Source organism: Ailuropoda melanoleuca, chromosome 4, assembly GCF_002007445.2.
Source record: "Ailuropoda melanoleuca isolate Jingjing chromosome 4, ASM200744v2, whole genome shotgun sequence".
NCBI lineage: Eukaryota > Metazoa > Chordata > Mammalia > Carnivora > Ursidae > Ailuropoda > Ailuropoda melanoleuca.
Window position 1 is genome coordinate 2,542,487 of NC_048221.1, and position 15,533 is coordinate 2,558,019.

The 15,533-nt window shown below is 58.5% G+C and overlaps 2 protein-coding genes and 1 long non-coding RNA gene across 5 annotated transcripts in view; 1 reads left to right on the forward strand and 2 right to left on the reverse strand.

Moving 5' to 3' along the window:
- Positions 1-637, reverse strand: part of MFSD12 (major facilitator superfamily domain containing 12) — a 12,051-nt gene extending 11,414 nt beyond the window's left edge. The window contains 2 exon segments of the mRNA XM_011230295.3: positions 205-231; positions 234-637. Coding sequence (XP_011228597.2) covers positions 205-231; positions 234-498 — 292 coding nt within the window. The 5' untranslated portion in view covers positions 499-637.
- A 4,757-nt stretch (positions 638-5,394) lies between these two features.
- Positions 5,395-14,944, reverse strand: LOC117801827. 2 transcript variants are annotated; one of them, XR_004624558.1, is made up of 5 exons: positions 14,658-14,944; positions 6,807-6,903; positions 6,284-6,392; positions 5,571-5,650; positions 5,418-5,457 (listed from the first exon to the last, which is right to left on the reverse strand). It is a non-coding gene; the product is annotated as an uncharacterized LOC117801827 (long non-coding RNA). The 2 variants fall into 2 exon arrangements; XR_004624559.1 differs by lacking the exon at positions 6,284-6,392 and having other exon boundaries at positions 5,395-5,650.
- HMG20B (high mobility group 20B) lies at positions 9,032-14,295 on the forward strand. 2 transcript variants are annotated; one of them, XM_034657488.1, is made up of 10 exons: positions 9,032-9,108; positions 9,391-9,446; positions 9,775-9,883; positions 10,375-10,578; positions 11,182-11,302; positions 11,631-11,677; positions 11,946-12,018; positions 12,286-12,501; positions 12,955-13,087; positions 13,621-14,295. In XM_034657488.1, the coding sequence occupies exons 2-10, from the start codon at positions 9,409-9,411 to the stop codon at positions 13,631-13,633; spliced, it is 954 nt and encodes a 317-aa protein (XP_034513379.1). In that variant the 5' UTR covers positions 9,032-9,108; positions 9,391-9,408; the 3' UTR covers positions 13,634-14,295. The 2 variants fall into 2 exon arrangements, with proteins under 2 accessions (XP_034513379.1, XP_034513380.1); XM_034657489.1 differs by having other exon boundaries at positions 11,634-11,677.
- Positions 14,945-15,533: the final 589 nt, after the last annotated feature.

Consider the following 15,533-nt stretch of genomic DNA (forward strand, 5'->3'; position numbering starts at 1 on the left):
AGTGTGATGGGAGAGGCTCAGGCCCCGGGGCGGGCAGCCTGGCAGAGGAGGGAGGCTCAGGCCCCGGGACAAACAGTGCGTTGGGGGAGGCTCAGGCCCTGGGGCAGGCAGGCAGGGGGGAAGGCCGCGGGGCAGGCAGTCGGAGGGGAGAGGTTCAAGCCAGGGCGCAGGCAGTCGGAGAGAGGAGGCTCGGTCGCGACTTACCGACCAGGTGCCAGGCCTTCCGGGGGCGCGGAGGCAGCGGCCGGCGGCGCGGTCGGCCTCGTAGCCCACCAGGGGCGTGCACAGCCCGTCGGCCACCTGGCCGAGCAGCAGCAGCAGGCCGGCGCCGCGCGAGCTGTAGGCGCGCACCGAGTGCAGGTAGAGCAGCAGGTAGGTGAACCACATGGACGCACACAGATCGTTGAGGAAGTGGCCCACGGCGTAGCTCAGCCGCGCGGCCAGCGACAGTGGCCGCGGCGGCGCCCCCGCTCCGGCCGCCGGAGGCCCCGGGCCCATGGCTGCGCTCCGCACCCGGGCCGGGCGGTCTGGCGCGCGACAGACGGGACCCCCGCGCGCGGACCGTCGGTGCCCGGCTCTGCCCGCGCCACCGCCCAAGCCCGCTCCGCCGAGCGCGCCTGCGGCCGCCTCGCCCCAAACCCAAGATTAAGGCCCGGGCGGGGCGGGGAATGCTGGCGGCTGCCTCCACCAATCGGGGCCGCGCGCCGGGGCCCGAGAGCCAATAACCAGAGGGGAGGGCGTAGCCTCCGGGGCCAGTCCGGCCTCCACGCCCTGCGCCGACGGGTTGGGACGGTCCTAGCGCCAGTCGGCTCACTTTAGCGTTAGTGGGACCCTCACCGGCTGGGGGCGACGCAAGGGGGGCCCACACCCAGACTCCTGCCTTTAGGCCTGCGCCGCCCTAGCCTGCCCGCAGCTTTACGAAGCCTAATGTGTGGGCGCGGGAGGACAGGGTGGGCTGGGGGCTTGCAGGGTGGGCTGGGGGCGTGGGGTATGGGGGAGAATTCTGAGCCTGAGCTCGCCACTCCTCCGGGTCCGCTAACTTCCCGGCCCGGAAAGACCCAGTCGGACGCGGAGAGGACGCATTAGTTCTAATTAATTAGTTATTAAGGATAATAATGGGGGTAATCATCATAATAACACCAGCTGGCATTTAATGAGCGCTGACTGTGCCAAATGCCCCACGTGGGTTTTCTCACCCAAGCCGGGAGAGAAGCGGAGCGAGTGTCTCCCATTTCACACGCGATAAACAGACCCGGAGAGCGGGGAGGGCGTGCTCGGGGACGCAGTGAGTCAGGTGCATGCGACACCACCCGAGGCCTGCACTCAGAAGCCCTCCCCACCCTCCTCCACCGGCCCTCCCCCGACTGGGTCACCAGCAAGCGGTTTCAAGTTCCTCCAAGCTTTGCGTGCAGTCGCCGCCCCCCCACCCCTCCAGCAGCGGTTTAACACCTGCACTCTGGAGCCAGAAACTTGAGGTCCAAATCCAGCCCCACTCCCTCCTAGCTGTCCCAGCTGGGACAAGTCTTTTAACTCTGTGGGGTCTCAGTCTTCCCAGGTCTAGAATGGGTATAATGTAAACTAAAAGATAGGGGCGCTTGGCTGGCTCGGCCTGTAGAGGGTGCGACTCTTGATCTCAGGTTCGTCAGTTCCAGCCCCACCTTGGGTGAGAGATTCCTTTAAAAATAAAATAAAATAAAATCTTTTTCTAAAAAAAAAAGTGATGTAATTGTTAGGTCTTAATAGTCTCAGCCAGAAAGTTTTCTCATCACGCCTCCTCCCCTGTCAGTTACACAGTACTCTGGGCTGCCCCCACCGTAACCCTGATGTCTGCTCTCCCCCCACCCCGGCTGTAAATCTGTCCCCCACTGAACTATGATCCCATGAAGGCAGGGACTGGATCACTGTTACCAATGCCCGGCACGTAGGAGCCCAAGAAATCCCTGTTCCGTGATTGCATGGTGGGCACAGAGCAGAGATTCAAAAGTGCAGACAGGAACTGGGGAACAGACAGGAACCCACTAACAAACCAGAGGCTCAGGCAGCCCAAGGGGCTCCCAGCCCACAGCCCCACACTGATGCAGCCCACCCACCGCATTACTCACTTTTTACTGAAAATGGGCCTGATAAATGGGTGTGGCTGGGGTACTACGGACTCCAGATAACCTAGTGGGGGAGCGGGGAGATAGGAGGTCACCGCTTTGGAGGAGATAAGGAGAGACAAGAATCTCAATTCTTTCCTCCCTGCCGGGCATGCTCCCTCCCTGTTTCTCCAGAGGGAATGAAAGTGACTTAAAGAAATTCTCACCTCAGCTTTCACGACATTTAAAAATACTTGCCTAAGTTTCTTTTTTTTTCTTTTTTTTTTTAAAGATTTAATTTATTTGACAGAGAGAGACAGCCAGCGAGAGAGGGAACACAAGCAGGGGGANTCTTTTTTCTTTTTTTTTTAAAGATTTAATTTATTTGACAGAGAGAGACAGTCAGAGAGAGAGTGAGCACAAGCAGGGGGAGTGGGAGAGGAAGAAGCAGGCTCCTAGCAGAGGAGCCTGATGTGGGGCTCGATCCAATAACGCCGGGATCACGCCCTGAGCCGAAGGCAGACGCTTAACCGCTGTGCCACCCAGGCGCCCCTTGCCTAAGTTTCTTTAACTTTTTTTTTTAAGTTCTTATTTATTGATTTAAGTCATCTACCCCCAAGGTGGGGCTCGAACTCACGACCCTGAGACCAAGAGTCACGCGAGACCAAGAGTCACACGCCCCACGTCTGAGCCAGCCGGGGCCCCTCACCTAAGCTTTGTATTTACGTTTCTTGTCTCCTTTCGTCCCACACCCCTAGGGGATGTTACACCACTTCTTGCCCATTTTACAGAGAAAACAGGCTCTTAGAGCAGTCCCTTGCCGGAGGGCACGCAGCTAACAAGAGGCAGATTCAGGACCCAAACCAGGCTCCCCGCGTGATCTGCGGCATCTTTGAGTTCTTTATTCTCGGGCAGGGAAGGGCCCACCTGCGGAGAAAAGGTACCCGGTGTTTACTCTTACCAGCCTCCCGTGTGGGTCAGGAACACACCGGGAGCATCCCTCCGGCAGCCCCAGCACCGGGAGGGGGGCGTTTGGCAGAAACACCAACGTATCTCTGCGCTTTCCCCTTGCGGGGGGAGTGAGGTGAGGGGGGAGCCGGCGAATATTTCCTGGCCTGGACGCTGCGGGGGAAGACAAGAGCAAGGCGGACCCTGACGGGGAGCTGCCTCTGAGCTGTGTCCCTCCCTCCCTCCCTTCCTCCCTTCCGGCCTTCCTCCCTTCCTGCCTGGACTCACTCATTCAGTGCATCTGGCCTCATGCTCGGCGGTGCAGGAACCCCAAAGATTCGGAAGCCCCTAGTATGAAGCAGGGCCAGAGCCGGCCGCTCCGTGGTGGGTGCTGGCGCTGGAGGAGTCAGACACGGGAGGGCCGATCGAACGGCAGGCAGAGTCTGGACGTTACTCCCGGTCACTGGGGAGCCATGGGACGATTTTGAGAGGAGCGGGGAGAAGCAAATAAAAAGTCGGATGGGGGTGGGGATGGGGGCCATCTATTCAAAGCAGGCCTCGGCTGCAGGGCTTGGGAAACCAACGCGGAGCACACATGTGCCATAAGAGCCCGGGTGAGATTTTCAGGGAAGATCAGAGAAGGTCCTGCCTCGAGGGAGGATTGAGAAAGGCAGGATGAATGCCCAGCCCTTCAGGGCAGGATAGAGACAGGCTTGGGGGCTGGTGAGATCCGGACCGCCTTTGATGTCCCAGCTGCCCCCCACCCCCTGCTGGCGATCGGATGTCCTGGTGGCCCCGGTCCAGCTGCAGGTGGGAAGGGGAGGTTCGCTTTGATCTTCTCTCAGAAGGGGCTCCCGATGACTAGGAGTGGGGGTGGGGGAGGGGAGGGGTGGAAGAAGGGGAGGGAGGATTCCTAGAAACTGGGAAACAACCAGGAACTTCCTTAGACCCCCGGGTGGCGGGGGGTGGGGGCAGAGCCAAGATCAAACCCAGGCAGTCTCAGGCAAGCCCCCAAGCCTCAGTTTCCCTTTCTGTGAAATGGGTGTGACAGTAGCACTGCTGAATAGGGTCTCGAGGTGGCCTAAAGGAGGTGAGGCAGGTGAGGACTGAGATGATTCTGTGGTGAGGGGCTGTCCCATGCATCACAGCCCCCTGGCCTCCACCCTGTAGAAGCCAGGGGCACACCCCACTGCAAATCGTCACAACCAAACATGTTTCTGGGCATTGTCCAGTGTTCCCTGGCATCCACCACACTAGAAAATTCTCTGTAACAGGGTCTGAAGCTGCCTGGACCAAACCAGCCACCACTTCCAGTGGCACTGCCCCCAGTGCTAAGGAAGAGTGTGAATTAAGCTCGTTAAACCCTCACGACCTCATGAGGGCAGACACAGTTATCGTCCCACTTTACGGAGGGGCAGACTGAGCCACAGTTCTGGTAAATTGCTCAAGTCACACATCTAGGGCTCAGGGCCACCTCCCTGACCTTCTGAGGGTCCCGCAGCAGCCAGGGTGCCCCCTCCTCAGGGGCCTGAGGCCCCTGCCCCACACCCCTTCCTTTGGGCAGCTGTGACCCCTGCTTCCCTGCCGTGTCCCCGCCCCTCAGGAGCCCCATGTTACATCTGTCCCTAAATAAAGCCCAAGGAGGGCTGGGGTGTCCCGGGAGCGCCAACCGCATCCTGATTCTTCCTGGGAGTTGAACTATCTCGTGTTGGCAAATAAGCATGACATATTTCAGCAGGAGGCACCACAACCCAGCGAGTCCGTGTCCTCCTACCTCCCCTGGAAAAGCAGGCTGCCAGGGGAGGGTCCCAGGAGGCAGGCTGATGTCTACAGTCTGCTCGGAGAATGCAAGCTAGGCCTCTCGCTCCGACAGAAGCATACACGTGTGCATGTGTGTGCATGTGCGAGCGTGCACATGCATGTGCGTGTGCGTAAGTAACGTTTTAGTCAGAAGTGTAACAAGCCGGTGATGGGGAACATGGGGCGTGTACAGTGGTCTTACCTACACTAACTTTGTACAAATGAAAGGAATTTGCACATTATTTGCAAAATAACATTAATTTCAAGAGCAGAAGTTTAAGCTCATCCTTAATGGTTCTTGTATTTCTGGGACTGCAAACTGGGCTTCTGTACCTGGCTTCCTACTGCACGACTTTCCAAATGAGGCACAGAGATGAATGCAAAGAAACTAACACGAAATTTACGACTTTAAAGGCTGTGGTTACTGGTTTTACTGAGGGCTAGGGTTTTGTGGTTTTGCAGGGTTTTTAAAAAGATTTTATTGATTTCACTTGAGAGAGAGAGCACGCGCGCGCGCAATTGGTGTGAGGGGCAGAGGGAGAGGAAAGGGAGAGAATCCCAAGCAGACTCCGTGCTGAGTGCAGAGGCCTTCCCCGGGCTCCGTCTCATGACCCTGAGATCATGACCTAAGCTGAAACCAAGAGTTAGACACATAACCACATAACCAACTGAGCCACCCAGGCCCCCCTAGTGAGGGCTAGGTATTGAGAAATCTTTATGTTGCTAAGAAAAAACAAGGGACACCTGGTCGTTCAGTCCGTGGAGCTGGTGACTCCTGATCTTGGGGTCATGAGTTCAAGCCCCATGCTGGGTGTGGAGCCTACCTGGAAAAAAAAAAAAGATTTATAATTTTCGGGGCAGAAAGGATCTGCTGCTAAGTAAATGCACGAAGGCTATAAAGTCAAATAGTATAAATGCTGCTTCTTACATGTAGCTTGTCTGGGGGTGTGGGTGTGTACGGACCACATGGGAATTGGACCAAAGACAATTTTATTCTTTCTAGAGAATATCCTTGCAGCAAGATATTTTTCTTGATGCCAAGTTGCTGCAAATTGCTTTCAAAATCAACCTCAGGGGCACCCGGGTGGCTCAGTCCTTTAAGCGTGGGACTCTTGGTTTTGGCTCAGGTCAGGATCTCCGGGGCCTGGGATCGAGCCCCACTTCGGGCTCCCCACTCTGTGGGGAGTCGGCTAGAGATTGTCTCCCTCTCCCTCTGCTCCTCCCGTGCTCCATCTTCCGGCTTCCGCTCTCTCTCTAAAACAAATAAAGTCTTAAAAAAAAAAAAATCAACCTCAAAGCGCTTCCTTTCTTTTTGATGTACAGGAAGACCCCTGAATTCCTTGTGGGGTTTCTTAGGAAGGGGAGGACAGTTTCTGGCGCAACACCTTGTCAATCAAGCCAAAGAGGCGGGGCTTGGAGGGCGGGGCTTCCCTCATCTCCCAGGTTGGACTTCTCACCTGCATTACTTTTAACAGAGCCGACAGAGGCAAGGGTGGCGTGTCCCATGAAGCAACAGAGCAGGGTCTGGAATCTGGGTCTGTCATCTTACTCCGGCCTGGGCCGCCTCTTAGGGAAACAGGTGTATTGAGATTTAATTCACATACCATACAATGCACCCATTTAAGGTGTGTAATTCTAAGGTTTTTTTGTTTTTAAGATTTTATTTACTTGAGAGAGAGAGAGAGAGGGAGCACAAGCTGGGGGGAGGAACAGAGGAGGAGAGAGAAACAGACTCACTGCTGGCAGGGGACCCCAGGATCATGACCTGAGCCAAAGGCCCACGCTTAACCGACTGAGCCCCCAGGCGCCCCCGAGGTTTTTAGTATATTGAGTTATGCAGCCATCGCTGCAGTCTAATTTTAGAACATTTTGATCACTCAAAAAGAAACTCTATGCCCATTAGCAGTCTCTCCCCATTCCCCGTTCCCACTAATTCCCCAGCCGCAGGCAACCGCTAACTTTCTGTCTCTATGCATTCACCTGTTCTGGTCGTTTCGTATAAACGGAGCCTCACGTGTGCGGTCTTTTGTGGCTGGCCGGCATCTTTCACTGAGCATCAGGTTTTCAAGATTCACCCCTGTTGTCGCATGAATCAGCAATTTATTACTCTTTTTTTTTTTAAAGTTTATTTATCTTAGTGATCTGTACACCTACCATGGGGCTCGAACTCACCACCCGGAGATCAAGAGTCATAGGCTACTCTGACTGAGCCACGCAGGCAGCCCTAATTTATCCCTTTTTATGGCCGCTAATATTCTATTAGATGAATGGACCACATTTTGTCATCCGTTCATCAGCGGATGAGCATTCAAGTTCTTTCTACTTTTCGGCCACTGTGAATCACGCTGCTGTGAACGTTCGTGTCCAAGTCCCTGCGTGGACGTGTGTTCTCCATTCTCTAGGGTGTACCCCAGGACTGGGATTTCTGGATCGCATGGTAACGTCATGCTTCATGTTTTGAGGAACTGCTAGGCTGTTTCCCAAAGCCCTTGCCTCTGAGAAATTCACTGTATTCACTCGTTTATTCGAGAAATATGGATTGAGCAGCTCCTGCTTCCAAGTGTTAAAAACCACAGGCCCATAAAAGAGCCACTTAGGCCATGTCACCGAAGTGGGGCTTCATACATACTCTAATTGCAGTTTCAACCTCCCCCAGAAATGTTAAGTCTTAATAGATCAGTCGGGAACTTTCCCTCTGGGCCCCAAAGGAAAAGGAGAGAATCCGCATAATTAGACCCCCTGCTCTCCCCCTGTTCAGGGAAAGTGACCTCGCGAGGGGGATCATTCCTTTCTTTTCTCTTGCTAAGAAAGTCCTTGCCCCTTCTTGCTTCTTATATAACCTTCCATTTCATAGGACTCTTTGGAGCCCCCCCCACTTGCTAGATGGGATGCTGCCCCCCCCCATGAATCCCGTAACAAAGCCAATTAGATCGTCACATTCATCCCGCTAAATGTTTGGTCTTTAGGGGCACCTGGCTGGCTCAGTCATAGAGCATGCGATTTCTGATCTCAGGGTGGTGAGTTCGAGCCCCACACTGTGGGTAGAGATTACGTAAATAAATAAAACTTAAAACAAAAAAATTTTTGTTCTTTAACAGAGGAAGCAAACATTTGGAGAAAAAATAAGGGTGTATGGGGGAAACCACATTGAGAAGGTGACATTTGAGCAAAGACCTGAAGGAGATCAAGCAGTGAGCCAGGCAGATAATCGAGAGGAAAGGACACAGTAGGTGCAAAGGCCCAGAGCGGGGAGTGAGTGAAATGAAATGGACTATTTGTATTTGAGGAACATCAAGGAGGCAGAGAAGGGAAATTAGGGCAGGGTGGTGATGTGGGCAAGTTATTTGGGGTCTAATAGGACATCGTGAGCATTCAGTGACTACAACTATCACCCCAGGAGTAGGGGAAGTCCCAGCTCAGGCCATAAGACCATGCTGCCGTGGGGGGTGGGATTGGGGGGGCGAGGCGGCCCCCCAAATCCCAGACCAGAACCTCCTGCCCCTCCATCTTCACGAGGTCCTTGCAGCCTTCCTGTCTCATTTCCTCTTTCCAAATGCATTCAGCCCACTTCTGGACTGAAAGCTTCGCAGCATCCCAGCCTCCGGTCCCAAACATCGTGCAAGGTCCGCATTGCACAGGAAGGAAAGCTGAGCCCCAGGGGGAGAGCAGCCCCTGCCCACTCGCTGCTGGACTTGGCACAGCGGGATGCCGGGAACCCCAAGTTCAGTGAATGGATCCCCGCCAGGTTTGCAAGATACTAAGATAGGACCCATCTTGTTCTGGGGCGGGCGAGACGACGACACTGCGGGGAAGGACCTTAACCCTCTTTCCTAGCAACCGGCCGCCGTCCCCATGGCAACCAGGGAGGGGCCCGATCTGGCCCTGCAGGTCCCGGCATCCCGCAGGGGCGGGGAGTCTGGCCTTCACCCGGAGGAGATGAGTCCGAGCCGCGCCTACTGGCCCTTTAAGGGGCTCCGCCCGGCGAGGCCTCAAAGCACCCTGATTGGTCCCGAGAGCGGCCGAGTGCAGCCGAACTTGACGCACCCGCCCGCAGCCTTCCCTATCCACCTCCCACGCGGCCCAGTGGTTGCCCCAGCCAATCGCCGGCCGGCGCGCCAACCTTCATCTGCATGGTCACGCCCCAGGGAAAGACCGCACCCAATCCGACAGCTCGCCGAGGCCGTATTAGCATGCCGGGGGCGGGGCGAGCGGCAGGGGCGGGCTCGGGGCGGTTGGTTGGAGCGTCGCAGCAGCGGAGAGGTCCGGGAAAGTTTCTTTGGAGGTGAAAACAGCCGCGGAACTCGGGGTCCTGCGAGGGGGTGGGGGCGCGGGGATCCTGGGGCCGGGGAGGGGCCCCTCCCGGACCGGGGGAGGGTGGGCCCGGCCCTTCCGGGGGGGCGATCGCCCAACAAAGGATCCCTGGGGCCCCCGCCCTCGAGGGCCTCCCCGCCTCTGGATCCGGCCCCCCCCAAACACCCCGGGCCCGGCATTCCGGGGCTCCCCCGCCGGGCCACCCCATCGGCGGCTTGGGCGCCCCTCACTCGGCCACGCGTCTGCCTTCCAGGTGGGGCCGGGAGCGGCCATGTCCCACGGCTCCAAGCAGCCCGGCGCGGCCGCCGCGTGAGTGCGACATCCCCTCCCCCAGCCCACTCGGGGCTGCAGCTCAGCCCCCGCCCGCCCTGTCGGAGCTACTCGCCCCCCGCCCCCTCCAGGGTCTTGACCCCCCACACAGCCGGGGCAGGACCTTCCCCAGCGGCCTCCTACCCCCCGACTCCCCGGCCCAGTTCCTCCCAGGGGTCCCTATCGGCCCCTCTAGTGCTCCTGCCTCGTCCCGCGGATAATGACCCCCGCAGACCCCTGCTCCCAGGACTCAGGCCCCCTCCGTGCCAGCTCCGCGGTCGGGGATGGAGGTGAGGATGGGGGTGACCCTGGCGTCCCGTGGCTCCAGGCCGGCGGGCGGCAAGGCTCCGGGACAGCATGGGGGCTTCGTGGTGGCTGTCAAGCAAGAGCGCAGCGAGGGCCCCCGGGCCGGCGAGAAGGGGTCCCACGAGGAGGAGGTGAGTCCCAGGACCCTGGATTGTAGTGGGGGAGGTTCTGGGGCTCGCCCATAGCCTGGAAGCTCCACCCCGGGCTAGATTTGAATTCGCTGTGGCTCCGCCCACAGCCCTGATTTTCCTCCCGGAGCTGAGGCCCCGCCCCGTGCCACATGCCACGCCCCCAAGAGCTCCCCCTGCCACTAAGCTCAGGCCCCGCCCACCGCCCATTCCAGCTCCGCCCAGTCTCCTGTGGGAGGCACCTTCCCATCGTCCTGTGGGCCTTTCCTCCCGCATAGAAGCCACGCCCACGCCCGAGACCACGCCCACAAGCCCACCCCATCCCTGGGCTTAACCGGGTCCCAGGTGCCACGTGCCCGGGACCTCCGAACCCCGCCCTCTCCCAATCCTGCCCCTTGACCAGGCCATACCTACAGGACTTTTGGGCCCTGGCTCCTGGATAGGCCCCGCCCAGCCCTCTAGGCCCCTCCCAATGGCGCGGTTCGGTTCTGCAGCCTGTGAAGAAGCGCGGCTGGCCCAAGGGCAAGAAGCGGAAGAAGATACTGCCAAATGGGCCCAAGGCACCGGTCACCGGCTACGTGCGCTTCCTGAACGAGCGGCGTGAGCAGATTCGCACGCGCCACCCAGATCTGCCCTTTCCCGAGATCACCAAGATGCTCGGTGCCGAGTGGAGCAAGCTGCAGCCGGCGGAGAAGCAGGTGTGCACCGAGGGGGCTGGCCCAGGACCACTGACCTTGCCCCGACCCACTCGGACACTGCCCTACAGCCACATCCCCCAAAAGACAGAATGTGGAGGGTCCTTGCTCCCTCCTGGAGAACTGACCACCCATGAGCTCTCCCCAGCAGGCTGAAGTGAGGGAAGGGTAGCAATAGGCAAGAATCGACGTAAAACTTAATAACCGACATGGATAGATGTAAAGAAGGGGTGGAGGCCAGATTTTTATGGGATTCCTTCCGATTTTCAAATCTGGTAATTAACTTAAAATTGCAAAAATATCAAGGAAACAAAACAGACCGCTAGTTTGTACCCTCTAAGTGGGATTTCAGCAAGCGAAATGGGTGCGGGAGGGCAGTCCAGCCTGGGGCTGGGAGCCTGTGGTCAGACAACGGGGAGAGGTTATAACTGCGGGAGTTTGGGGAGGTGCCCTGAGCAGCAGGCCCAGGAGGTGGGTTTTGTCTCCAGGGACAGTAGGGAGCTATGGGAAGGTGAGGCATAGTGAGCTGAGTGTTAGAGATGCGGTGTTGGCCGTGGAGTCCTCCCCCCACCCCGGCTGAGCTACGCCTTCCGCTGCCCCCACCAGCGGTACCTGGATGAGGCCGAGCGGGAGAAGCAGCAGTACATGAAGGAGCTGCGTGCGTACCAGCAGTCAGAAGCCTACAAGATGTGCACGGAGAAGATCCAGGAGAAGAAGATCAAGAAAGGTGCGAAGGGATCCAGCCCCCAGGCAGCTGGGTGCGGGCTCTGGGACTGGTGATCTGGGCGGACCACCCGGCCTCCTCCATGGGACTCCCAGTCCCATGAAGATGAGAGACACCTAACCAGACAGCTGTGAGTGAACAGGGCTGAGCAGTGCTGACATGGGGGCACACAGACACGGTGGGCCTAGGCAGGAGCCTGCCCCAGGATGAGTAGGGCTGACTAGGTGGGGGAAGGGTATTCCGGCCAGGGGGAGGACGGCAGTTGCAAAGCAATGTGTGGGCTCAGAAAAGACCCGCCAGGCTGATCCTGCCCTCCTCCCTCCCCCACCAGAAGACTCGGGCTCTGGGCTCATGAATACCCTCTTGAATGGACACAAGGTAAGTACTCCTCCTCCAAGGACCATGGCTGGGGGAGAAAGGTCTGGAGGTCTTTAAACCCTGGGTGAGCCAGACCCAACTCTCACGGAGGAAGTGAGCGCCCCTTCTCCAAGTGTGCAAGCAGACGTGAGGCAGCCACATCGTGGGAATGTTGTTAAAAGGACTTCGACCCAGATGGCCGGAGGAATCCCTCCCAAGCTTGAGGGACGTCCCAGAGGGGTTTTGGCTACCCCCCCAAAAAATTCGTCACCTTGTCCTGTTGTCCCAGGGTGGGGACTGTGATGGCTTCTCCACCTTCGACGTCCCCATCTTCACCGAAGAGTTCTTGGACCAAAACAAAGGTGAGCACTGACCAGGGGTTCTGGGGCGAAGCGGGTGTTGGGAGAGTGTGTGGGCTAAAAAGGGTGCCAAGGCTGGAGGTGGTGGGTGGGGGGAACTGGCAGCTCAGAAAAGCAGAGGCGCCCCCCCCCGCCCCCGAGCCGGAGCCAAGGTGTGGGGCTGGAGGCAGAGCAGTGACAGCCAGCCTGGAGGGGGGGGACACAGCTAAGGCAAAAGGGCAGAGGGCAGGGAGGAAGCGCCAGGCTCTGATCCGCTCCCCCACGCCGCAGCGCGGGAGGCAGAGCTGCGGCGCCTGCGCAAGATGAACGTGGCCTTCGAGGAGCAGAACGCCGTGCTGCAGAGGCACACGCAGAGCATGAGCAGCGCGCGGGAGCGCCTGGAGCAGGAGCTGGCGCTGGAGGAGCGGCGGACGCTGGCGCTACAGCAGCAGCTCCAGGCGGTGCGCCAGGCGCTCACCGCCAGCTTCGCCTCGCTGCCCGTGCCGGGTACGGAGGCCCCGCCCCGCCCCCGCCCCGCCCCTCGCCGCCCCGGGACCTGTGGCCGCGCGCGGGAGAGCGGGGCCTGCGCTCACCAGTAGGCGAGGCCCCCCTCTGCGCCGCAGCCCTCGCCACGGGACGCGTCTCGATGGCCCCTTCTTGTTACTGGATTCCAAACATCACTGTTCCACAAGCAGCGTCAAGTCCCTAAAGGCAAAAAGGACCCATTCTAACAACCCCGGGCCACTTTCCGTCTTCTGCCCCCGCCCACAGCTGACCTTGGCTTTTCCGGGTCTAGACGTCCTGATCCCCCACCCGGCCCCACGGACGCGTCGCGCCTCTGGCCCCCTCCCCGGGACCCTGCCCTTTCAAGCCCCCCACCCTCTGACCGCTGCTCCTGCGGAGTCCCGGCTGCGTCGACTCCCCCGCTGGGCTCCGGTGACCGGTTCCTGCCCTCTCCAGGCACGGGAGAGACGCCCACCCTCGGCACCCTGGACTTCTACATGGCTCGGCTGCACGGTGCCATCGAGCGCGACCCCGCCCAGCACGAGAAGCTCATCGTCCGCATCAAGGAGATCCTGGCCCAGGTCGCCAGGTGTGTGCCGGGGCGGGTCGCCCCCGGGCTCTGCTCGGCCCGAGTGGGGCCGCCCTGTGCGGGGGGGGGGGCTTGGGGGGCTGCCTGGGGCTAGACCGGATTTCGCCCTCTGACGGGGTTCCGGAGTTTGGGCGCTGCCGGGTGGGATTTGGCTGCGGGATCTTATTCCGAGGCCACCGCCCATGCAGGGTCTACCAGGTGGGGCTTATTTGATGCGGGCGGCCCGTGGCTGGACCGCCGGGGACGCTGATCAGATCGGGGGCTTTATGAGTGCTGCTGGGTGGGATATGCCCATCCGTCTTGGCCAGTGGGATCCACTGGGGGGACTAGAACTTCCCCACAGCTGCTCCTGGGCTTTTCAGGGTGGCTTCCAGCTGCTCGCGTTAGGTGGGATCGACTCCTGGCCCCCACTGTGGCATCTGTTTAGAAGAACGGAGGGTTGGTGGCCTATGGTGATCCCCATCCTGGGGGGGTCGGGGCTGATAAATGATGGGGGTTCCCTGTCATGACTCCCTTCTTCTCTCCCGTCACAGTGAGCACCTGTGAGGGTGTCTGCTGCCCCACGGATCCAGAGAAGACCAAGCTTTGGTCACGGCCCCTTCTCCGCCCCATGGAGGAGGATTGGGGGTCCACCTTTTGGGGCCATGCCCAATCCTGCACCTTGGGGGCTCCAGCCCCCCTAAAGTTAAATTTCTACAGCATCCCTCTAGCTTTCAATTCCCCCAGCACCCTGAACCCAGAAAAATCACCTGTTGTACATGCCCCACCTAGAACCCCAAGGCCCAGCAAGGCCCGCTCCCCTTACACATCACACTACAGGGACATGGGAGCAACACACGGGCTGCGGAACCTGGGCCACGAGAGGACCCACAGCTTCCGGCACGCCCAGTGTGGGGAGGGTTATGCCTGCTGCGGCGGATCCCAAGGACCGACCCGGGGACAGGGTAAAAAACCCCACACCCGACGCGCCGGGACCCCCAGCAGGTGCTCACCACAGGTGCCCCCCCCAGGCAGGCATGCTGCAGGGACATGCTCTCATACTCGGGGCGGGGCCTTCTGCTGGTGGCCCTCAGATTCCTGCACCCCAGAATCGGGGCGGGGGGGCTGGTACTGACCGCCCTTCCCTCATCCGGCTGAGGGACCCTTGCAGAGGCAGCTCTGCCTTTGCTCAATCTGGACTTTTTTAAATAAAGAAAGTAGAATTTGAATTTCCAAGCTTGTGAATTTTTTTTTTTTATTTGGGGGGTGGGAGGTGGGTTAGAAGATGTGCCCAGGGCCCCCAAGACGCCCCTGCTGGGTGTCCCAGGCCTGCCCTCCCCCGGTGCCTGGCAACCACTAACCCCTTTCTGTCTGGAGGAGCCTGTTCTGGACGTGTCACACACGTGGACTCACACGCCGTGGGCCTTCTGTGTCTGGTTCCCTCCCTGAGCGTCGTGGGCTTGGGGTCCGTCCCCGGGCAGCGCGGGTGGGCACCTTGCTCTTTTTCGTGACTCAGAAATACTCCAATGTGTGGACAGACCCCATTTTGTTTATCCCTTCACCCGCTGACAGACATAGCGGTTGCTTCCACCTGTTGGCTTCTGTGAGTCTTGCTGTGATGCGTGTACAGGGGTTTGAACACCTGCTTTCAGTTCTTCTGGGTGGCGCCCCGGAGCGGGTTGGCTGGTCCTGTGGGAATCCTGCGCTTGGCTTACTGAGGAGTCCTCTCTGTGACTTTTCGTGTAATGCAATATTTAAGACATCTTAAAATTTTTGGAGAATAATTTGACAAACGCCCGTAACGGGTTGTTGAATCATGTCCCCTCAAAAGACACACTGAAGTCTGAAACCCCAGTCCTCAGAATGTGACCTTATTTGGAAATAGGGTCATTGCAGATATAATTAGTTAGGATGAGGTCATCCCAGAGTAGGGTGGGCCCCTGATCCAATATGACTGGTGTCCTTATAAGAAGATGAAGATTCGGACACAGACAGGAGACAGCCATGTGACCACGAGGCAGAAATGGGAATAACGGAAGCTTTCGACCAGGCACCAGCAGGAGCCACAGCGTGCAGGGACCGGCTCTACCCAGGTCTCAGAGGGAGCGCGGTCTTGCTGACAAGCTGACGTCACACTTTGGGCCCCCAGAACCGAGAGAGAGTAAATCCCTGTTGTTTAAGCCCCCCCCCAGCTTGTGGGGCTTTGTTACGGCAGCCCCGGGAGACTAACACGACCAGATATTGCCACCTTCCCCCCCAGATCCCTTGTCCTCCCCCCACCGGCACAGGTACCCCCCATCCCAAATTTGGAGTTTATCAGTGAGTCTTTATCTACTTTAAGCACATGTCTTCCTAAAAGAGGGGTTTGGCTTTTTCGTTCAGTCTTTAAAGGTTTTAAAGTGTACCGTTCTGTGGTTTCTAGTATATTTACAAAGTTGTGCAACTATCAACAAATCTAATTCCAGAA

What these genes read in the sequence shown, in the direction of transcription:
- HMG20B (XM_034657488.1), top strand. Translation starts at nt 9,409, where the DNA reads ATGTCCCACGGCTCCAAGCAGCCCGGCGCGGCCGCCGC. An exon ending in GGAGAAGAAGATCAAGAAAG is followed by an intron (nt 11,303 to 11,630) that starts GTGCGAAGGGAT and finishes CTCCCCCACCAG; the next exon opens with AAGACTCGGGCTCTGGGCTC. An exon ending in CCCTCTTGAATGGACACAAG is followed by an intron (nt 11,678 to 11,945) that starts GTAAGTACTCCT and finishes CTGTTGTCCCAG; the next exon opens with GGTGGGGACTGTGATGGCTT.